A 25,447-nucleotide genomic window follows, 5' to 3' on the forward strand; every position below is an offset into this window, starting at 1 on the left:
AGTTTATATTCTGAAGTCATTGACTTACTTGTTTTGGTAAACTGTCTACCAACAGTCTATTCTAAATATTTGATACTAAAATAGCATCAATTTTGAACTATGGTTCAGAAGTTTTGGGCTTTTACAAAGTAAATGATGTGGAAGCTGTACATCTGGCATTCTTTAAATATATTATTAGTATTACAAAACACTCCAAAATGCTTTTATCTATAATGAGTTGGGTGGAATGCCAGAGTACATAGCAAGATATAATACTGGTTCAAAATTTTAAAGATGACTGATGATAGATTCCCAAAATAAACCAATAACCTTCAATTGACATGAGGCAAACACAATGATTTTTGGGTAAATAAATTAAGCTAAAAGTCTACTTTTTTCATATGGAATAGGAAAAGTTTGGGCTAATCAGAATGTGGGGTGATGACAACCTCTTTTTAATTATATGTAAACAACATTGTAGAGATATTTTGCTGCAAGAATTAAATTGATAGATTATGATTCTTTAATATGATCGGAAACTATTTGGGTTGTCAATATTAAACTCTTGTCACATTATTTGCTTACTGTGTATATTCAGAAACGGAACCTTTCCTATAATGGTAAATATAGGTAAGTTTCAGAATACCCACCTTTTTCAAAGATTGTGCCCTTTTTGTGCAGATATAGAAGATGAGTTTCACTTTGTTGCTAAATGTCTCATTTATCATAATTTGACAAATATCTATTTACCTTCATGCATTCATTGTAATGCAGATAACATCAAGTTTTATAACTTTATGCAAAGAATCAATAATAATATTAATCTCCTAGATCAGTTTGCTTTTTATCTAGCAACATCTATATACATTAAAGAGTCACTGTTTTAATTCTAGAAATGTTATGTTTAATGGTAGTGCCATAATTTTTCATAAATATATATAATCTGGGTTGATAGCTTTACAAGAAGATTAGAGATTATTATTACTGTTTAAAGATTATTATTATTATTATTATTATTATTATTATTATTATTACTATTATGTTGCCATGAATACGGTAAGATGCAGAGATGTAGAAAAGTTAATAAGTGCAAGGTAATGACTTTCAGATATACTGTAAACAGTGTTCTTATAATTGGCCATAAAGTGTATATTGATTTGGTGTCTAGTGAGCCAGTCACCATCGCCCAAAGTTCAAAATTATCTCTGTGTAATCAGATGTAGATATTAATGCTTTCTGTCATGCTTATAATAGTTTAATTAACTTTTTTATAAATAAAAAATCTTGAAATCTTACCTTTGAAGTTTCATGAAAATGTGCAAAATATTATTCAGTGGCTTTTACTTTTAGTTTGGAAAATCTTTTTTCACTGCTGCTCCTTTTCAGAGACAAATCAGACTTGGGTTCAGTTCTTTGTGAAATTGTCAGCAAAAATGGTGAAGTTGTTGGACAAAGTCTAGAGAAGCAAGTATTGGAACTTCTTGAAAGCATTAAAGAAGGTACACAAGGAATACCTCTTTCTCTATCTCTATGTGTAAGGTTAATTAAGGTCATTTATTATGTATTTCACATATACATGTATCTCTCATTCTTTCTCTTGGTTGTATGAGTAATTGGTTTCTTCACTGATATATTTTAAGCATAATCAAAAAGTAATTTTACATACATGCATGCATGCATGCATGCATGCATACATACATACATACATACAATACATACATGGATACATACATACATACATACATACATACATACATACTGTTACAACTCTATGGTATTAAACTAAGTAACAGAAAAGACAAAAAGAGAAATGCCAACAAGTTTTGCAAAATTCAACAAATAATTTATTTCCCTACAATACAAAGTGAAATTGTTTTAAAAAGAACTCACAGTATTATGAATTAAATCATAAATAGGCCTAAAAGTTTTATTATATGTCCAGATGTCTAAAGTTCCAACTGAATTCCAAAGGTATTTCAAAAATTTCCCAATATTGAATGTGTCAATATACTTGTAGTCTCAGATGGGGTAATCTGCCAAAGGCCTGATATGTGATTAAGTGCTAACAGTCTTTTGATACATAACAATAATATAAGCCATAAATAGTCTTGTCTTAATTCATTATAATTCCAAATTAATGTTCCAGTCCAATAATATTATTTATGAGCACTTTGTGTTTTCAATGAATAATATTTTGAATAATAATTCCACCAAAATGAAAAACTGAACACAACAATAAGACTGTCTCTTCATCATGATGTTATTGCAAGGATGAGTAATTTCTCAGGTAAACAAGATTATATAAATAGTGAAGACACAAACAGAACCAGGATGAGGGTCAAAAGTTTATTTTTATAACATTCTTAGATTTTAGCAAAATATGGTCTATTACCATGATTATAACAAACACATTAAACACCAGGCACACAAGGTATTTCCATGGGGGAATTCTAGTGTCCTAGACTGATATTTAATCTATACTGATAGTGAAATATTAGCTATGTTGTTTACAAAATCAATGTTCCTAGTTAGGTGCACAGCGAATATGAATTTGGACATGGTCCGGCATAAAATATAAATGTATATAACATATAATCATGGAGTATAAAGACAACAAACAGTACAAATGAAATATATAATACAGTGTATATATATATATATATATATAGAGAGAGAGAGAGAGAGAGAGAGAGAGAGAGAGAGAGAGAGAGAGGTGTGTGTGTGTGTAGTTTATAATACTGTGTCGATTATGGTGTAGATAAGGCAGCATGATATGCAGCCTGGTATTTTGTGATAAAGGTGGAAATGGCCTTTAATATATACTTGAGTTCTATTTAAGTCTTATGGCAAATTGTATGTGTGAAGCATAGCAACCATCATCAACAGTATTATTGTCATTATTGTTTTTCCTGTTATTATTTTTTAGATACTATTTGGTTTCTTGATGATGCAGATGCAATACTCCAGGATAAAGACAGTAATAAGGAAATGTATAATTTCCTGGAAAAAGTTACATGCAAAATGGAGGAAACATACAAACAATCCAAGGTAAAAAAAATGTCTTTTTTTGGTATTTTGAAATCATGAATATGAAGGTAAATCATGCAACATATGAAATTCTTCTCTTATTTCTGACAACTTGCATTAAATCTATTTTGATGACTACAATGTATTTTTAAGAAGATGTAAAGGAATTATTCTGGTAGTAAATAAATAAACAATAAACACAATACAAATGAGATGAAAAGAGCTGTTGGACATTTTGGTCTGTAAATCAGACAATCCACAGACGAGATTTATTTTGTATGAAGGGCATCAAAATCAAAGTCTTGAACAGCAAAATCTTACCTTTCAAGTAACTTACCTGTTTGCTAATATTTTTCATTAACAGAAATAAAGTCTTATAGCTACACATAGTCAATAGGAAGATCATTCTTCCAGAGTTTGACATTGTTTGCTTGGTGATTAAGTTAATGTCTCTTCAAAAAATTCACAGGGTATATTTTAGATGACAGTAGAGGAAGACCTCACTGAATGATAGACCAGATGGTCCATTTTTAGACAAATTAATATTCTGGTCTTATTTTATTGATATATAGGTGCAGAAAGGTACTGTAAATATGAGTATATGTATATACATGTGCAGCCACTTCAAAATCAGCTGATCCAGATGTTTCAGCAGAAGACTAGGGTTCCATTCTTGACTGTCGTTAATTTCTTTTTACAGATCATGTCCATCCATCACCAAGATATTTATAAATGCTGATACTTCAATGTTAAATAACTTTCAGGGCTCATATTAGTTAATGTTATTGAGACAAAACGGTAAAGAAAAATGTATCTAGCATAAAGAAAAACAGTAAGAGAGTTGCTCATATAAACTCTGCAACTTCTGTCTTCTAATATTTGATACTTTTTCTTTTAAGGTGAAACTATTACTAACCACAAGACAAAAACTTTCAAAGAAAGATTTGAATCTAAAGGAGGTTGAGCTTGGGCCAATGTCTGAAGCAGATGCCATGGACCTTCTGAAACAGAATATGAAAACGGTAATATGCCTTCTGATATGTCCCTTTACATCAATCACATCTTGTATATGTTTGAAGAAAGACCACTGTTGACATGTGCAAAAAATATAGCACACCTTCTATTATCTGAAATAGAACTAGAATTTCTTCTGAAGTCAGTGCAAGCAGGCACATCAGCATCATATGGTTGGTTGGTTGGTCGGTATATGACACTTTCTGCACCTTTAATAGCTATGTCTTACCAATTAAAATAAGGGGTTCCATGTTATTCCAAATGACACAGAGGTCTCGATTCACCCATATCATTCATCAGGAAAACAACAATGTGGCCAAAAAATAGATGCTTCGGATTGTCATGTCATCTAATAATTTTGACTTGAATTCTGTCAAATGGTGTATATATTCATCTTCATTTTCTGAGTGATAAGGCCACATCTAATGCATCAAAAGAGTAATGGACCAAATGACACATGGAATGTTGATTATATCATGGGGAAATGTTGACACGCTTTAAATGTATTCAAGGAAAAAACTTAACAATGAAAATACAGCTTTGAGTCACCAAATGAAACCAGTAAAAAAATGTCTGGCTTTTCCCTGAAATTACAGTTTCTGTTCATTTAGTAGGTTTGCTGTCGAGTATGTGGCTATTATTTCAGATTTCTCTAGAATGTTTTTGATAAATGTTATGACATTATCTATGACATAAGGATACTCTTTCTAAATTTGATAATTCATTATCAAATTATTCTGTTTGCAGAAAATTTATTAATTTGACATATCAGAAATAAATTGCCAAAGGTAGAACCAAATGCCTCTCAGAAACCATGCTCACATTTTCTCTATTTCTCTGACTTTGCAGATTTTTTCCTAAATGTTACATGGTCACTGTACTGAACTAGAAAATCTGTTAATCATGAATTAGTAATTTGACATCCAAGATGTAACTCCCATTCCATTCGCTCTAGTCAATGGTAAGAGAAGCGCCCATTCAAGGTCTGCCCCTCTCAGTCTGTTGAAGGATCCCTCGAGACCTCACATTTAACACAGACCCGATGGTCGCAAAGCCCTGGTCCCTCACATCAAGAAAACCAGTACACCCTTCCAAACCAACGTCACCAGACAGCGTACATGTCACAAGAAAACCACAAATTGTTCTGTGACTCCACATCAAACCATGTACATGTATAAGGCAGCTAAAATTAAAACAATTAATCCATGTGGTACATATGACATGGTTAAGTAATTCTGGATTGATATATGTTGCGCATGTGCGCACATGAATTCGTTACCCATTACATTAATCGTTCAATGCATGCAGCGTATAATTAAATTCAATTTGTCTGTTCAGTTACAACAGATAGCTAACTCGAACCAGACTATAGTATTTCTAATATGGCGTTGTATATAACCTAGGTATTGACTATCTGTAGAATTTAGAATAAATTCTAAAACATCTAAAGTATGAAACAATTCTGTCATATAAAACGAATAGTAATAAACAATACTTTAATTTCATTACCTCTACAGCTGGAAATTTGCTCTCGTAAAAGGGTAAGCTTCCTGACAAGACTCATCATAATGTAATTCGTTTATAGAGAATTTGCTCTATATGTATACTAGATGTGACAGATATGCGCAGCTAGGTACTTAGGTTTTTCCGCTGCAGGCAATTTGCACATGCAGCATGGTTTGAGTTTCGCTCAGTATTTCGAAATAACTAGAGCCAAAATAATATACCACCCTCGGGTGATGCTGTACGCGGCAACGAAACCCGAGTACATTTTTGACAACATATACATATTGATATAACTCATTACACCATTCCGTGACAAACCTAATGTATCTTTTGATATGGTTTTCCTACCACACTGGACAAATATCACAAGAGCTACAGTATTTAGAAACATTGCTTTTAATTTTCAGCCAATACAAATGATTTAAGATCGAATGACAAGTCTTGCTGACTGCTAAATTACCAAAGAACAGATTTTCATTGCCCAGACTAAGTATTTCCTGTCGATATACCAACACAAATTGACGACATATGGAAGATCTTTATATGTGTTCAATACTTGTTTATACAAAGATTTCATATGTATCTAATGTTATACAATCACTGTAAATCATATTAGAAAGAGCCAAAGAAATGCCAACCATTCAACAATACTTTAGACTCATTGAAAAGGTGTTAACTTGCAGCTACACTTTGCAGTCTCATCTTACAAAACAATATCAGTTCTAAAAATAAAACAAAATGATCAAGATATTAAAAGAATTTAAAAGATTTTGATAGTGGTGCTGCAGAGTTGAACATCAAACTATATGCTCTCCATAATTGTCCTTCAAATCCTAAAAGAAGAATTTTTCATGGAGATACTGAAAACAATAGAGGACAACAACAACAAATAAATCTGAGCCAAAGTATACTAAGAAATATGAAAATGACTTTAGCTATTAATGATTTAAACAACGTAATCAAAATAATAAATAAGTAGTACTGACAAATTTGGCAGTAGGGTGCAATGATTGAGGAAAAATTTAAATAATCTAGTACGAATGTTAAAATCCATTGAAAATTGTCTTTGTTTCAAATAGTGGAAATTACACAGTTAAAACCGAAATAAAATTAAAAAAAGACATTCAATACTGAATTATGTACCAACGTGTGTGCAGGTAATATTGTTTTATTTTATAGAATTAGGACATTAAAAGTGGAAATCAACAATTACAGAAACAAACTGGATAATAAAACCAAACTAATGCCTACGTGTATTAACTGCTTTACGATTTTGTATTGCACAGTGAGGAAAAATATGAAGATTTTATTTTAAAAATGATCATGAAAGCAGAGAATCAGTGTTTTAAATTAGTTATGTTGATAATATAGGGACAGAAAAGTTATTGTCTATTTTTCACCTGAAACTATACTTTATGTATTAGCTACTTCTTACGGGTTTCACTGCGGTGAATCCCGCATTTGCTGAATAAATGGTGTGTATAATATACAATGTAAGGCAATATGTTATTGATATTTTAGTCAACTTAAATTTTCAAACAACTGATTGATCGCCTGTTTTTCACTTCTGATTGGAGTGTTGCAACATGTTGCAAAAACAATAATTTTAAAAGGTAAAACATCTTAACATCTTAAAGAATGACGTCAATGCTATCTACAAGAGACAAATATTTTATCTTTCGGAATGAAATTGGAGACCTCCCTCATTAGATTACATAATATTTCCTGGAAACGGGATTAAATTATGCTACTTTTAAATAGCTTTAGCACGACCTACAACAATGTCAACAGCTGCAGTTATCAATGACAGTGGGAAATATATATATATATATATATATATATATATATATATATATATATATATATATATATATATATATATATATATATATATATATATCGATCTACCATTCACAGATAGTAATATGTGTCACAATTCTTTGATCCAAACTGCGCAAATGAAGAAAGAAATAGAAGCCTGATAAGGATGCTACAATAACAAAAACAGCCATTGGGAAGCCATCATGAATACCAAACATCACAGCCTGTGCAATGTATGAAAATAGGAATTAAACAAATGTTGCATTTCGTTTTGGCAATGAAATTCCAATTATGAAATGATGTGGATCAATTTTAGGATAAACAACAACCACTGTACCATGTATAATACAAAATTTGACACACTTTACCGAAGCTTCTCTGTACTTATTTAATTTTTTCACTTTTTTTCTTCTTTGTACTTGATAACTTCTTCCACCAAGTATTGATATAAGGGATACGGTCATTGAATATTGAATAAAATATGTCATAAAATGATTTATCTCACAGACTTTTTATTGAATACCTTTCTTAATCTAATTTTTTTTTTCGTTTTGTACTTTGTATTGAGATAGGCCGTGTATGTAGTAATTTCATTTAATTTACACCTGCAAACTGCCATCAACGTGTACAGTTTATTCCTTATGTGATGAAAGGGGAGTAATTCAGTATGCATTTCTGACACGAACTTTTAGAGAGACAATCTTATAAACACCCACATTTGTATGTCTGTGTGTCACCTCGGCCAAACAAGAGAACGTAAGTTCCAAACTCGTGGTATCCCAGTTTTGTTTTACTTATATTTTTATGCTCAAACTTTCTTTTTAATTCACTCATCTCAGTTTTCTTACATATATTTTTTATATCTCTAAACTTTTTTTTATTACTCCCGTCCTAGGACGGGCAATAGCTACTGACGTATAAACGCTTGATTTGATGACAGTCTATTCTCAATTGTAAATTTAAATTTGGACATTAGCTTGAGACTTTAATTAGCTTTTTGTCTCAATCAGTCACATTTTCTGCAAATAATTCTGGTTTTCTCAAGATGGATATCATGATTGCGGGTTTAATCTTTGTGTGTTTTGTCACATATGAAACAAAAATGAGTAAATTAAATCAGTGTATGCTGAATTGATTTGAAGAAAGATTTAATATAAGCAAATTACTAGAACTTATAGTTTTTCTTATTAAAACCCACCCAATGGCTTTTCATTTTCAAATGTTCTAGTTCATTTTCAGTGGGTTTTCTGTAATAAAACTAAAACTTAAAACAAAAAAGGTAATAAATGGACTAAAACTATTTACCTGAAACATATCCTCAATTGGTGATGTTATATCACTCGATACTACTGACCAAGGCATACCTTCCTCATTCACGCCACGGGAAGGCCAAAGCAGAAAGAGATGCTGACGCCTCCTCCAGAGCTCATAAACACATTGCGAGAAAGACTAAAAAAGAAGAACAGCAAGAGAATTAGATGTCTTTGATTATTTACTAAAGTAAAATGATGTACTGATATTCTTGCAAATGTTCTAATTCCAAATTGAACGTGTTTGATATGCCGCCAACCATAATGGCGAGGCAAGAATCCCAATGGGTAGAATTTCATCCAGTCTCGTCTTTTACGACCTCAGCCCATAAATCGAATTTGAAATCAACGGACAGACCAAATTTTACATACGGTCCAGATGCCAATGACAGAGTTGCTCTCGTCAACAATTTCATGCATTTCTTCCTCAGCTAATTTGATTTATATTTGAATAACAAACTGGTAACAGCAGCATAGATACTAGCCGTTACTGAGCGTACCTATAAAATCTCTGTACGGAGAAGCCCAAAACACCCATTTGGATCCTTGGGTGGTATGAAAACCTGACACATTGGAGAATTTCAACACTGAAGCACTCAACCAGCCCATGTTTAAAATCATTCTTTAAACACCACAAGGTGTCCAAGATAGAAGTCATTCGAGATGGCCAAACCTTGTGTACCAGACCCTTCTAACCTAACTTTGAGCAGAAAAATTACTTGAGATCTTACTTGTCCCATGATGTCGAGAAGGCCAGAACAAGAAGTGCATTTAGTCTTCAGTTTTCCTAAGCTAAGAAACAGCTGAAAAATTAAAACTCTCACCCACAAACACTGTTTTGGATCTCAAAACGGTCATCCCTGTCAGATTCAGTACGATAAATGTATGATGATGAGCCAAGAAGAAAAGTCTGAATGGTATTTGAGGCCTCATTTCCGAAGTTAAAGTACTGCATCAGTGGTATTAAGTCTTGTATGACTATTCCTCCCCTTCATTTACTTCTCTGGACATCCAACGCATCGAAGCTTTCCACAGAGTACGGAGATGCAGCTACTTGGTACTTGCTTGACAGATATTTTAAATGAAAAAATCAGGTTTGAATTGATGACTTATCATCACCTGTGAAGAAACAAAATGAATACCTGGAAACTTGATTGCCCTTTGACGCACAGTTTGTACACGACTACTTGAAATCCTGTCGTGTGCGCTAAAGATTCACTTCCTAGTGGCAAATCTAGAGACAATCAAGCCTATGTCATCAACATTAACGATATTTCATCAACCAGGAACCCACTGGGCCACCGTGTAATTTTTCAATGATCACAATGTTGACTAGTTCAATTCTTATGGATCCCCACCTTCGGGAGATGATATCATTTACTTTATGAGAAGAAATGCAATATCGACTCTATTCAATAATGTGACATTACAAGGAATATATTCTATGGCGTGTGAACAATACTGTATTTTTTTCATTAACGCAGTATTGCCGGTCTTTTAGAATATGTATTAGCTTATTTTGATAGTGAATATTCTAGAAACGATGATAAAGTGGAAAGATGTTTTGGGAACATTATATTTATATTTATCTTTAGCTAGGAAATGTAGTGTGCATCGATGACCCAATGACCTAGATCAGTGGAAGTCAGGTTTGACTCCACAACATTATCGACCTTGTAAATATGTTCCTGGTCGAAAAATTGTTGATTTGTTAACTTCTATTGGAGAAGATTCTTGTTATGAATAAAAATATTGACATTTTTGTATAAAAAGGTGTATGTTGGTTTTTTTTAATGACACTATGAATATAGACTCCACCTCTCTCAATCCCTTTGGATCATGTTATCAATGACATTCCCAGGATCGCAGGGATGTTTTCAATCACTTCCATGCTTAAGACATGTAAAGTTTTGCTCTCGCCGGTCCATGTAAACAACTAATAGCAAGGGCGTGGTGCATTGGCTGCCAGCCAATGCAATAATTTCTTCACCGGCACTACAGACAATTAGAGCCCTATGTAAGGCTCAAGCAGATAACTGGAGTCTTAGAGCTGGAACAAAAAGAATTACTTTACTTCTTGTCTGGGATAGGAGTGAAGGGGTGGACCAAGATGTTGCTGACCCTAGGGAAATGGCAAACGTAGGCCAAACATGAATAGAAAGCGCAAAGAGAGGAGGAAAGCAGCCCTATTTAAGGCCTCGAACCACTCAACTGCAATATTTGGACTGCTACCGAAAAGTGAACAATCACCAGAACCAATCAAGGTCACCTCCACTGAAACTCAGACACTACCAATAGGACGGCAGGTAAACAGCAAAACCGTGGAAGTGCAAACTGAATGCAGTATTCCTATTTCTGACTCAGAAGAAGGCGAAGATGAAGAACAGACTGAAGGAGAAGAGAGCAACGCTAACGAAGTAGCTGAGGATGACAAAAGTGAATCAGATAAATTGGTTGAGCTCGGGCTAGAAGCTGCACTAAACAACTCAAGAAAATGCAGTAAAATACATCGGCTGGCGGCAACTCGCAACCAGAAGAACGAGAAGTTAACAAAGGCTGTTTGGGGTTCGTATACTTGACCAGTATTACAGCGTTGCCTTTCACAAACACTCAGTGGACACACTGATAGAAGCCACAAATCATCTGACTACATTACACGTGTTAGAGGCATTCCCGGAACAAAGAACCAAACAGTGCAGCGGAAATCGTGGACGAAGTAGACGACTGCTGGTCTTTTGGACTGCCGTCCTAAAGCCCTTGTAAGGGCTATCACTAAACAAATGCCTTTTGTTTTAAGGGTTTCTACTTGGCTTAGAAACCTGATTTGATTTAACTTACACAACGAATTTTTTTCCTTTCGTGACAGTTCAACATTATATTCTGTTTTTTAATAACTAATATTGACAGAAATTTATTATAGCCACTTTGACTACATTTAAGTAAGATAATGTTTTTGTAATTTTATGTACTCTTAATACACTCAATTTTAAGCTTAAGACAATAGGAAAATTTGAAAATTTGATTAAAATGTGACTACGGTAATTACGATAGTGGCTAACACAGAATTGCATATAAGGATTCCCGATAATTTTCAACTGGGATAATTTGATTCAGAGTAGGTCTTGGCGTTTCAGGTACGTGCCTGTTGGCGATTGTTGCCTCTTGCTGGGTCCCTTCCCTCCTTCCACACTCAGACATTCCTGCCAATTAAGGAGTGTGACATTCGCACATAAATGCGATGATGTAGTGACATAATTCCTACGGCATCGACCAGTTAAAATGACAACATTCGTGACTAAACAGGTCGCAAAAGTCCTTAAGAAACGTAAGCGACTTTAATCCTTATTCGATTCAAGCCTTTCTCCCATCCCACGATCAATTAAGTAGCCGCTTTGGGGGCATAAACTCGTCGCAAATGCCTAGTTAGCGAAAGCGACGTAAATTCCATTAAGAAAGTATGTCTACCATTTATTCCAGTCCGAGCTATACAGCACGTTACCGATGAAGATAATAATTACAGCAATGCAGGGCGAGGCAACATACAGATTGCCAGCCAATGCAATGGTTCCAACACAGGTACTACGGACATTAGGACCCTAGGTACGGCACTGGCAAGTAACTGATGCCTGAGAGCTGGTGTTAAAGAAAAACTTTGCTACTCGTGTGGGATGTGATGACTGAGGAAGTGGGCAGTAGCAAAAATTCTGGTTTCAGCCAAGAGGACGAAGAATAAGAAGTGGAAGAAGAGGAGAAAATAGACACATTCCATAGATCGTGACCAATCTCAAGTCATTCCTAATGTTCTCTCACCATCCAAAAACAAACATGTCAGATTATTACAACCGACCATGAGGCTCAAACAGATATAAGTATAAGAACTATTAATGAACATGGAGCCAGAGCCGGAGCCGCAGTCAATGCCAACGTATAATGATCTTCTACTAGTGAAAATGATCAAGAATCTCAGCAGTCGGAAGATGAAAAGACAGAGGTGGAATAGAAGAAAAGGAGAAGAAGAGGAATGTGATCCGGACAAACAACGGCTCTTGGATCTTGGGTTAGGAACAGTGCTAGATGATCCTTGAAATGCTAACCATGGCCACAAGAATGGATGTTCGGAGTTTCTGAACACCATCCCCTGTCTAGTTTGGTCGAGGCAGCAGAGCATCTGACTGAACTGATTCAGCATTACGAACAAACACGGAGTGCAGTTGTATGCAGAGAATAACAGGACCGCCGCATAACATTCAGTGTGCCGCAATTAAACACCCTTTTAAGGGCTTCTAACCAAATGCTTCTTACTTTAGGGACTCAAATCAAATTTGACCCTTTTGATACCATTCAAAAATGAAACATTTGTTATCTAACATAGCAGAACAAAATTTAATGAGTCACTTTGACCCTCAAATTTCGCACTTTATATTTAGGACATGTCATATACAATATGTGCACAAAATTACAAATTAATTGCAAAGGAAAATTGTAACCAATTTTATAGCCTGACTAATTAAGAATATGGCTTACACAAAATTGGCAATATGATATAGCCCGATGTAGTTACTGGGCATAATTTGACCATAGTACGCCAGGTGTTTCAGTATTTCAGCGTTCCGGACGACGTTTGGAGTTTCCTGCTGAGTCCTTTTCCTCCCTTCCATAACTAGGACTAACAAAGACGAGTGTGTTGGCCGATTCCCACTCGTCTACTAATAATGTGCCCCAATGAGCGTGTAAGCACGGAACCAGAGTGACATCACAATGTAGTGTTCAATCCCACCCGACGTCTGATAATCCAAGAAGACAATGAGTGTGTGCTGGTACGATTCCCACTCATAACAAGGAGTTTTCCTCCTCCTTGCACACCAGCAAGCCTTATTCCATGTGAAACCCTACAGTGAGATGGGAAAATCCTTGCAGATGCTAAAAGATTTGCCAGAACCAAAAACAAAACAGCCCTTTTAATGGATAAACAGATCTCTTAAAAAGAGACTGATTAATTGCCAAAAATATTTGGTTTGTATGTTGTGTGTTGGTATTTGTTTGTGTGTGTGTCTTTTTCCATAAGGAAAACCCTTCTCCCTACCCTAGTATGTATTTGTATGTGAGGGTTCGTTGGTGTGTCTACAAACTTACTACCCTCGCTTGTATGATCGTGTGGGTTTGGTGTATGGTTGTATGTTTTTTTTGTAGTATAGTGTGTGTGTAAAAGGTGGAGAGAATTTATTTTAGGTCCACGCAGTACATGTTTTCAATGTTAGGGTGTTGTGTGTGGTATGCATTGTATAGTTTTATGTAAGGATGTTTATCATCAAATCATTTCTTCGGACATACAAAGAGGAGCGTTTGCTAGTCTGTCTGCCCATCAATGACGCATCAACATCCAAAAAATGAGTAGATCACAAAAGTTAATGGAACTCCAAGTACACCTGGAGCATGTTCATCGCCTCCTAGATGATCTTTCCATGAATGTTTCGGCAGAAGAAGCTGTCCACGAGGGTGAGAAGGAGGAGGAGAACGATGAGGACACAATCCTACTAATAAGACCGATTTACCATGTCAAGCCTATGGTGAGGATATCACTTCAGAAACCACCACAAACGTTCACGGTACCTCAGACCGAAGACTGGGACCTGGAGTTGAGACAACAATGAGAACAGCAGTGGACACAACAATACAATAGCAGCTGCTACGTTGGAAGGGCACAATCTTCACAATCCCTAAAACAGAAGATTTGGGCAGCAAAGCCATACAAGCCCTCAGCGCTCCCAACTTTCACCGTGGCATGGGAGAACGATTGGAGTCGTCGCTGTGTGCATGCTGCTTGACCTGGGTGGTGTGGACATTAACCAAGTGCACTGGAGGAAAAAGCGGCCCTTTTCAGAGCCAACAAATCTCTATAAAAGAGATAATGATTAATTTGCCAAACACATTATGTGTATGAATGTGTTTGTTTCTTTGTGTATGTATGCATTTGCTTTTGTGTATTTATGAGTTTGTCTTTTTTACCATCAAAAATTACTTTCCTTTCTTCAGTGCGTGTTTCTATGTGAGCATTTAGTGGTGTGCCTATAAACAGCTGCTAACCTTTCTTGTATGATATGTGTTGGATAAGTTTGTTGATTGTGTGTGATATTGTGTGTGTGTCTGTATGTGTGCGTTTATGCGTTTGTATGCGTCTGTGTGTTTCTTTGAAAAACTTATCCTTTCCAAAATATGTGTTGGTATTGAGTACAGTGTTTTATCTGTAATAATGTGTTGGTTTACATTTTAAATAATGGAAAGACAGTTTATTTTAGTTCCGCGCATTACTATTTCATTTCCAAGGAAGGGTCTTGTATGTGATGTGTAGTTTCTGTGAGGGAGATGTTTTCCGTCATGTTGGTGCTTCAGGTCTATAAAGCGGGACATTCGTCAATCTGGTTACCCTCGTTGACCTGTCAACACATACTCAAATGATTTCTGTGTATGATTTGAAAGTCATTTGGATGGTGGATGTTGAGTATATTCTAGAAATGGTAGTGGCCTACTGAAGGTACCAAGCTAGTCTAAACTTTGTGAGAAAGCAAGTGCCAGTCATAAAAATAAGCTAGGGAACTTGTCAAAGAGGTAATGGAGTAGGAAGAGATGAAGATAAAAGAGTTCATCACATTTCAACATTGTAGAGTAGGACAATTGAAAGAGGCAGTGGATTTGATTGCAGTGTATTTTTTTAAAAGAGATTGTTGCCTGCACAGATTGGCCTTACCCACCAATAAGAAGTGGGAGTGGAAACAACTGTTTTAAAGATAACCAAGAACCTTGTCAGGAAAGTAATGGGAGAGGAAAATGAAAAAGATCAAGGCTACATGGGCAAATGAATGAAAAGAAAATGAAAATAATAATAAAAAGAAGACTTTGAAAGGCTGAATAAAAAATTTGATGAAGGTACAGGATAAATTCAGTGCCATAGGCCATCCAGACAGAATGCCTGAGAATGAAGAACATAAGAAAGTGAAGTTGGTATACAAAGTAAAGAATTGGTGGAAAACATGGTGATCAGAAAGGAAATAAAAGGAAGCAAATGGCCCTTTTAAGGGCCACTCACTTGTCCTGAAAGGATATACTCTTGCCAAATAATTGTGTTTGTGTTGTATAAGTATTTGTGTATGTTGACCCCATCAACACTTTTGACCTTATAAAATCTTCTGACGCTATAAAAGCTTCTGTCCTATAAACCCTATGGTTGCATTTAACACAGCATTTTCCATATCAGTCTATAGTAGCTAGTATTGAGGACAACTCGAACATTGTTACTAAGTTCCCGCCCGATTGAGGTCATCCACTAGTAATACTGTTGCCCTTTTTTCCCCAGTGTCCAGCACTGTAACGTCACCCATGATTAGTTCCCGTTTGAGGCTATCAACTTTTGGGCCATTTCAGGCTATAAACGTTTGAGCCATTTTAACACAGGATGTCCAATTGAGGCTCAGTCGCCCCTATTACTGATGCGGTGTATGGAGTAATTTCATTTAATTTACACCTGCAAACTGCCATCACCGTGTACGATTTAGTCCAGATGAAATGAAAGGGGAGTAATTTAGTATGCATTTTCGACACTAACTTAGGAGGGAGATAACGTATCAATGCTTAATTTCATGACATTCTTTTCTTCTCAGTTGTAAATTCAAATTTGGACAATGACTTGAAACTTTAAGTAGTTTAGTGTCTCAATCAGTTGCATTTTTGGCATTGAATCTTAATGGTTTCTTCTACGGTAATGTTGTCTAGATGGATATCACGATTGTGGGTCCAATCGTTGCATGTTTTGTCATATATCAAAAACAAAATTCATCCAAATTTTGTGTAAAGGAGATCTATTTGTGCCTAATATATTTGAATAACGATGTAATATATACAAATTGCTAGAAACTATTTTCTTTTTTAATATAATCTAGGCAATGTGTTTTTGTTTTCAAATGTTAAATAGATCAGTTTCAGCAGGTTGTCTGTGAAAACAAAAACCAATTTTTAAAATATCCAACAAAAATGTTACTAAACGGAGTAAAATGTTTTACTTCATATTCATCCTCAGCGATTTTATATCTCTACGTCAAGTTTGTATTTTATACATGTGAATGTATTTTGTTTCTTTGACAGAACAGCCAGTTGATAGTTTCTTTATTTGTGTAGAAGCAACAAAATATTTTCACAATTTTTTCCGGAGTCTCACTTTTGCGCAGAGCTTGTACTGATGGTCCATAAGTTAGCCAGATTGTTCTGCTGTTATTTCTGTGCGAATATTGTAGAGCAGTCTTATCAAAGAAGAAAAAGTTGAAAGAGAAAGTGAAGTACATCAAACAGTAGAAAGAGAAATACACCATTTAATTGCATCAGTAGTAGATCACTCCTGTAACCTAAGTGATTAGAGTGTACCCCTCGGATACCGGAGCTCGGGGGTTCGAACCCTGACCGAGTCATACCAAAGACTTATAAAGATGGTACTTAAGCAGTTTCCACGCTTGGCGCTCAACATCAAGAGTGTTAGTTCTGGCCTGCATGGTGTCAGGATAATGTAAATGGGTTGGACATGATGCTACATGATGCCCCAGTGCTAGACATCACTATAAACTTCCACACTGCAGACATCGTTGCTATGTGACTACAATTGTTAAAGCTATGCTAAAAAATTTAAATCACACAAACAACAATAGTTTACAAAATCACCAGAAGCATTACCTGCCTTTGCTCAGTGCAAAGGTTAAGACAAATTGTGGTCTAAACTGTAAACTGGCTTGTTCAGACCATGGCTGATGCTTACCAAATGTCAGGCTGATTCCAACCATATGAAAAATGTAATAAAGCAATACATTGGAACACCAACCAGTTTGTTTTAGCAGTTATTCCTACTTTCACAAACATAGCAAGAGCATGTTAATTTGTAGCCGGTAAATTTACATAACAAAATGTTCTTACTGGTCGCTCCTTTATAAGGTTATCAATGTGTGTTTTATGTTGTCAACTATGACCGAGTAATTTTTCACGATATTGAGAAAAATGTATATTGACTGGGAAATAATGAGAAATATAATATTTTAAACAGTTGTAAATGCCACATTGAACTCTAATCGAAACCTAAATATATTTCACATGGTCTGAACCAGCAAATAATATGGTCTGGATAAGGCTGCACCCTTAATATTACATGTGAAACTCTTACCACTCCGAAACTCATTTATGACAGCATATAAAACTCTAATTGCAACAAATTATGTGTCATGCTGTTCATAAATTTCTAGAAACGTATGTTTCTTTTTCTTCTTCTTATAGATGAAAATATTGTTCCATCGAACACATATCATCGGCTCTTAATAAATGTAAATATCATCTGCATTTGTATTTACAGATGCATATCGAAGAAAAGGACTGCAGAGATATTGTTAATGGCTGTGGTTGTTCCCCTCTAGCTATAACTGTCATAGCTGGCAAAATTGAAAGGGAAAATATCAATCCCAGACAAATTGTGATGCAGTTACGTCTTGATGAAAAGGATGTTACGGAAACTTTACGAGTCAAGAAGTGTCTACAACAAACGATCGACACGCTGCAGTCTGATCTCCAAGAAATGTTGGTGTGCATGTCTGTATTCCAGACGAGTCCAATTTCATTTCATGATGCATGTAGCATTTTATATAGTAAGAGGGAGAAATCTAGAAAGCTGCGCAAAGGCACACATGAACGTCTACCTGAGGATAAGCTGAAAGAACTTAATCGATATCACCTCATCGAGATTGATACAGAAGAGAAAAGAATGAATGTTTCTTTACATCCATTGGTCTACAAATATCTTATAGAATGGAATCCAAAGAAATTTAAAATGTCTTTAGATGAGGCATACAAAAGCTTCGCCGTGAAGATGGAAAACATCATCAACAAAATAGGAAAGTATCTTAGTACAGACTGTTTCAGAGGACTCAGAAAAGTAGAAGAATACAAAACGCACATAACGAAGTATTACTATCACATGTACAAAGATCCACGGATCTTACCTTCATACAAAGTTGAGAGAGTTTCATCAAAAGTTGTTCTTCAGAAACTCAGGATTCGTGAACTGACAGACATTTTATTTAGTAACGACAGAAAGCGTGCATCCTTCCAATCAGAAGCCAGAAGGGCACAATCAGATGACAATATGGTGATGTTTCTCTTTTGGATGGTACAGGTAGCGGATGTGTATGTAGCACAAGACCGACCAGAGTTCGCTTTAGATTGTCTTAAAACACTAGAAGATAAGTTCCCCTACTTTCGAAATTTTGAGAATCAGGTAATGTATACAAGGCTTGTACATGTTCTTTTCCACATGGTCAAAGGTCAGAGTCTGGCTAGGAAAGAGATTCCTCAATTGGAAGATAGTTATAAACATTTTGAATTGGCGAAATTTTTCTGCAATGAATTTCAACCTCGAAAAGACTACAGACACTTATATTCCAAGATCACAAAAGAGATTGGAGATATATATTACAAGAAAAAGGACTTAGATGGTGCCGAAGAGTATTACTTGGAAGCAGAGAGGATGCTTCTTCAACCAACATATCTAGATAATCCGCAACTACCCTCCCAGGATGATAATGGCAAGCCAATTGATCATCATTTGGACAAACCTAACTTCTTGAACTGCAGAGCCCTTATTAACTTCCAAAGGGCGCTCATCGCATCAACAGAAGAAGAAAGAAAGCGCCTTTTTGATATGGCTGTAACCACATTCAGTGAAGGAATGAGCTTAGACATAGAACTAAAGTTAGATCAGAGGGATGGATTTGCACAAAAGTTAAAGAACCGTGCAGACGTGTACATCCAGATGGGGTCGCTAAAGGAAGCACTGCGAGATGCAGAGGAGGCCATGGATATGCGCAGAGAGATCCTCAGACCCCCTCATTCCTTCATGACCCAGAGCGTTTTTCAAGTGGCCAGATTGTATGACTTGATCGGAGACACAAAGTTACTGGAGGAGGGTCATGGTAAGAATAACATTTCCTCCATAGTTTTTCTGATTTAGAATGCAAATATGTAAATCGTACATTCATGCACACTTAAAAGCATGATCATATTGGTTCATTTTGTTTTATCTCATAACGTTTTATTTCTTTTTCCTTTTAACTGATACATGTCCATTATCTCTGAAACTCATGAGATAGTATCGATATCCAGATACTTTCATAACGTTACCCTTACAGGATCTTGAATAAATATAGTGAGCCAAATTGCTTACTTATCGTTTGGTCTTAATGTATGGCTCCAAAAATGAATATGGGAAATTAGCATGCCTTCATGGGCTTCATCTTATTCTTAATTTAAATTGGAAGTGGCTCAACGTTTCTTTTAGCATCAACCATGGTTGGATATAAACACAAAAAGACATTGTACGAACAAGTCCCTACGTTAACGATACTGCCCAATGTTTACTTAGAACCAGACACTATTGATTTGTATCGCCTTACTAAGACAAAAGCATTTGAACATGCAGTTACGAAAGAAATACATACTCACCTGGATCTCAAATGAGGTTTTGATGGATGGACACTAAACATTTGATGAAACTTTCAATTTCTCCATCTTTTTCCCTGACGCATGAGTGTAGTTCTGCTAATAGGACAGTATAGGGAATATAATTTATAATTTTATAAAATACATTTCTTCTATTGTCAAGAATATGCTATGAGGTACTGGCTGACATCAAAGTGTTATTTTGATGAACTCGTGAAGCACCACTTTAAGATGGGCAGTATTAGTAAGCGAAATATTCTGTACCCGGATATTAAAGAGGAGCACCTGCAACTCTTGCGAAAGAGAAATGATATGAAGGAACTGAAAAGTACAGAAAAGTTCTACAAGGTAAGCATCAACACTGGATTTATAATGTAAAGAAATATTTTGATTGCCTTAAAGAAGATACTTGTCAACTCTAACAATAATCCTTTCTAAGCCTGAGAACATTTTCTTTCATTCCTGTAGCAATTTTGCTACTCATGAAGATTAATTATTCGCTGTTATGTACAATGTCGGTTTAAGGGTAAGGAACACAGCTGGCAAGCATAGAAATGTATTTGCTAACTTCTAGTTTTTATTATGGTCCTTAATTTTACACAATATACAAATGTATATATTCCTTCCTTACAGAAACAGAAATGAAAGCAAAGTGTACACATTAGTCTTTCTGTAAAAGTCTTAGCCTAGCCGAACGAATCTGACATGTATTGTGACAACCTGTAGTTAAACTTTTTTTAAGAATATTGACTATTTGGTGTAATTGCATGTGAGCAGATTTAGTGAATTAAACTTTCAGTGTCTTCACAATATCAACTTAGTAAAAGTCTTCAGCATCAGAAACATTACAAATCGCACCACAGAATTAAACAAATGTAATTTAATGGCGACGGGAATAAAATTTGTTCGGCTTCTTGAAAGACATAGCAGTTATTAGGAAAATATGAACTTCTTACATTTTTTCCATATTAAACTTTATTTTCCTAAAATGTTCCACAATGTTTAGTATTGGAAAGTTAATGTTCCCATAAGAGAAAATATTGTAACAAGACATTAAATCATTCAGTTCTTAACTATTCAGTATCATAGGTGAACATACAAACGTTTTGATACTTTTCAAAAGAAAATAAAAGCTTGGATCATATTTCCTCTCTTATATGAAAACCCACTCGCTGATGCACTACTTTTTAAAACAGGACTTTGAAAATGGGAAGTACGACAAAGAAGCTGATAGGGGGAGGCGCATTCTTGTGAATCAGACGATGCCCCCGTCAGAGTTTCTCGAGGAGTGTTTCAAAAGAGGCCTAACCTTTGTACAGGCACCTGAACCAATGGAGGGGCTAGAAGGACAGGACCCAAGTGATCTTGGTCTGGGTCCTGAACGCAGGCACAGCAGTGAAGGGTCAGAGGATGAGAACTTCGAGTCCTCCATGGAAACAACGGACGTCACAGACTCTACGTTACAGAGAATATTACAACAGCTTGCATCCCCCTTGGTTAATGAGTCTTCTCAACCACCACAAGGTATCTAATGTTCTCACACCTCCTAAAAATAAATTCCTTAGGAGTTTAATGTGTCTTTAAAATTAGTTTCCAAAGGACATGTTTATCACAAAGTAGATACTTAAGTCATTGTACAATATCTCAAAAATAATGTTTGGAGACTGTCCAGTCGAGTAAATGTGTTAGCCTGGCGGTTTGAATATGATAACCTAGACAGTGTAATGGTTGAACAGTGGTGTTTACGTTACAGTTATTATACAATGTTTAGGCAATAGTATATACCAGCGTTTCATAAACTTTTATAGTAAATAACTTCTGAAATGTCTATAATTTGACATACTTAGGTGATATTCCAGAGTATTTCTTCTTATTTTATGAACAGTTGAAAATACTCTTGGAATTATATTTATACGTTGTTTTAAATCTAAACTCTAAAATGGTGGAAAAATTCCTTGGCTATCCATTATAAAGTGGTGTATGCATACATTAATCAGTGTTCAAGGTATGTTCGTATTTTTCAAAGCATATCTGATGGTTTATTAGACGTGTTTTTAAGGATCAACTGTGAAAAATGTTTCACATTTTAAGATTGCATTAAATCATAAAAATTCCTATTAATTTTTACGGCATTTTCTGGATTAGTTCAAATAGTGTTCAGAAGTGTTGCCTAGTTTGTATTCACATGAATATACTGTATATAACATTCAAATACAACAATCTACTTTCAGTTTCTTCAGAAAATATAAAGAAACAACCGAGGAAAAAGAAAAAGAACTGATGCAGAACTAGATTAGATTCAAACAACTGCAATTGTCTCAGATTTTATTATTTTCTAAACTCAGATAAGCACAAAATAATTTGCAGTCTTGTACTAATGAGCTTCTTTAATCCATATTATATTAGTTACAACTGCTTAAGAAACAAACTCTGCATATCTTATTTGGCTAGCCATAATGAATACTTGAAAACAATGTGCATTTTAAAGTATTACTGGTTCATTATTACATTGTGCTGTTGAATTACTTGAAGATCCACGCTGTTGGATGTACATAGTATTTTCCAATATTTATGTATTAGGGAAAATGTAATTTTGCACTGGTAATTAATACATTAATTATAGAAAGTTGTTGCATGATAGAGTGCAAAATGATGTAGATAATATAATAGATTCATCTTTAATCAGCCATTTCAAAGTTTAAATTATGCATGCGATGGTCCATATATTAAAGAAGATATTGTAAGTAATAATAATGTGTGGGGTTTTTTTGTTTTAAATAGATCATACATTTCTTTTAATGATATAGAAACATGCAGAAATGAACATGCAGACAAGTCTTTGTTTTGTGGACGTTATATGACAACAAGAAAATGCCGTGTCACACTAAAAAGGTTTAATTGATTTCAAAGAATCAATTAGTAGACAAGATATGCATCACGTGACCAGACATATTGTCAAAATATAGTTTGCTCAATATGTTGGCTTCCATTTATAGTACAAAATATGTAGATTAGTGAATCCCCAAAGTTCTGGAAACGTATTAATGAAGTTGATAAGAAAAATAGAGATATTCATACATCATTCTAGACTATGTGCGATCATGTTCAAATCCTTAATCAAAATGATGATTCAGATTCTGTGTCTGACTTTTGCATCGGGTCTGATTCTAAAAATATAACAATTAATGAAAAACTAACTATAGAAGAAAAATGGAGATAATAAAACTCTCCAATAATAGAGCACCCTGCATAGATGTATTGCTTAATTAACATATTAAAGCAGCTGAAACAATTGTGCTACTATTATATAAAAACAAAATACTTAACCTTCATGTCCCCATGCACATAATTTGTGATGACAAGGATGTGAGTATTACAAAAACTATATCTAAAATTGCAAATTTCATCCCAATTAATTCTGACCAAAACTGTTGTTACATCGCTTTGATTGATAAAATGGCATCAGCATCTTTGGAAGGAAACGATCTTTAATCTGAACTAAGACAAGGTTAATCCGGCAGGGATACTGCAATGACACAATGACGCTGTATTTTTTAGTTAATTTTCTAATTGTAAACATTAAAAAAAACTTATTTTTACATTTTATAGTTTATTATTTTTTATATATTTATAAAATCTATTTGGGTCAAAATCATTATCTGCTAGAGTATGTAAAAATGTTTTGAAGTAATAAAGTTTATCAAAATTAACACCTGTTTATGTCAGTCGTAATGTTACAGGTTTATTATCATGTTCTGTTGGGTTTTGACAAGGAAAAAATCTGTAACATTGATTATTCTTTATTATTTCAGACTTGTGAAAGATTTAAAATCATATATTAGCATCAATGGGTATAGAGGTGCTGAGTCGCATAATATTTTTAAATTATATATATTTAAAATGTTATATTGTTACTGTATGTCAATGATACAATGCTTGCAACTAATAATTACTGCAATATGCATTGTATGATCCATTGCTTGTTGTCTTGTATTTTTCTAATTATATTAAAACATTAAAACTAACAGTTCATGTTGACAAAACAAAGGTTGTAATTTTATATAAAATTACCCATATGTTTTCAGCTCAGTACTGGCCACATAGAAAAATAAAACTTTGGGAAGATACATCTTTCTAAATAAAAGTAAGAATGAACTAATAGCATATTAAAGATAAAACGTAAACATGTTACAGTTAGGTAAAAGGTATATACAAAAGGTATCTAGGTTTTATTATTTTGAATAAATAAAATTGTACTTTGGCTAAATCAAATCAGTTTCAAATGGCAAAGCTTTTATTTTTGTTATGCAAATACGGATATAATTTTGAATTTACAGATTTATTATGATCTGAAATTACTTGGTCAAGCTACTTCTATATTTGTACTTACGTCCTCACAATTATAGCTTTTAAAAATTTTATTCGTTTGAAAAGGTACATGTTTGAAATTTCAAAATCCATTTCAACTATCAAAATAGAACCTCAAAATATATTATTTATGGAATTTGTGACAAAATCTATATCTATTCATATGAAACTAGGATGATTAATTTTGGTGCTGAATTAGCTTTAGGAACTCAAACATTTCTTATATATAGGACAGAGCTTTGCATAGGAATCTTTTATCAGATACTTACAAGAAGTAACTGGATTGATAAAATAAAATCTACTTCAAAAAATCTCTGACTTAATTACATATGGTTAAGTAATTCCTGTTCGACTACTAATTCCTTAATTGCACAATGCAAACAAATTTTGATCAGTTCCAAAAAGCTTGGAAAACTGTGTCACCAACAGGAGAAACATATATTTTGTTGTTTTAAAAAGACCTATAATTTGAAACCTACCTGTGAGTTTGGTCACAAAAAATACCCACCCACCCCCAAAAAAATTGTAAACCTCATGTTAAATTTGTAACAAGCAATTATAGATTCCCAACAGAAACGGAATGTTGAGAGAAGTAACTAAGGGATTGAAGGAAATTTGTTTTATTTAGAAATATATTGGTGATGAATTGCAATAATTTTTTTAATGTGCATTTTTTAAAGGGCAATCTTTATCTGAAAAATAGCTTTTATGTTAAACAAAATGTTTTGAAATTTATAATGAATTAATATATGAAAAATAACATACAATTTTATCACAACGTGTTACTTAGTTCATCAGTGCTTTGCTTACTTTTTCTACTCCCAATTATATGTTCGAACTATACGTCTATGCAAAGGCCATGAATGGTAAATATATAAGTGACTCGTGCATTGTGTCTTAAT

The 25,447-nt window shown here is 34.4% G+C and overlaps 1 protein-coding gene across 4 annotated transcripts in view; it reads left to right on the forward strand.

The window, feature by feature from the left end:
• The window catches only part of LOC149801722 (uncharacterized), a 46,939-nt gene extending 23,164 nt beyond the window's left edge, over positions 1-23,775 (forward strand). For all 4 annotated transcript variants that reach the window (XM_089956024.1, XM_089956027.1, XM_089956026.1 and 1 more), the window contains 7 exons: positions 1,366-1,478; positions 2,906-3,027; positions 3,906-4,028; positions 18,040-19,651; positions 20,341-20,525; positions 21,374-21,701; positions 22,409-23,775. In XM_089956024.1, the coding sequence (XP_089812150.1) occupies positions 1,366-1,478; positions 2,906-3,027; positions 3,906-4,028; positions 18,040-19,651; positions 20,341-20,525; positions 21,374-21,701; positions 22,409-22,458 (2,533 nt within the window). In that variant the 3' untranslated portion in view covers positions 22,459-23,775. The remainder of the gene's footprint in view (positions 1-1,365; positions 1,479-2,905; positions 3,028-3,905; positions 4,029-18,039; positions 19,652-20,340; positions 20,526-21,373; positions 21,702-22,408) is intronic.
• The last annotated feature ends 1,672 nt before the right edge of the window (positions 23,776-25,447 follow it).

The sequence above is a fragment of the Sinohyriopsis cumingii genome, chromosome 4 (assembly GCF_028554795.1).
Source record: "Sinohyriopsis cumingii isolate HCF-2022 chromosome 4, ASM2855479v2, whole genome shotgun sequence".
Classification (NCBI taxonomy): domain Eukaryota; kingdom Metazoa; phylum Mollusca; class Bivalvia; order Unionida; family Unionidae; genus Sinohyriopsis; species Sinohyriopsis cumingii.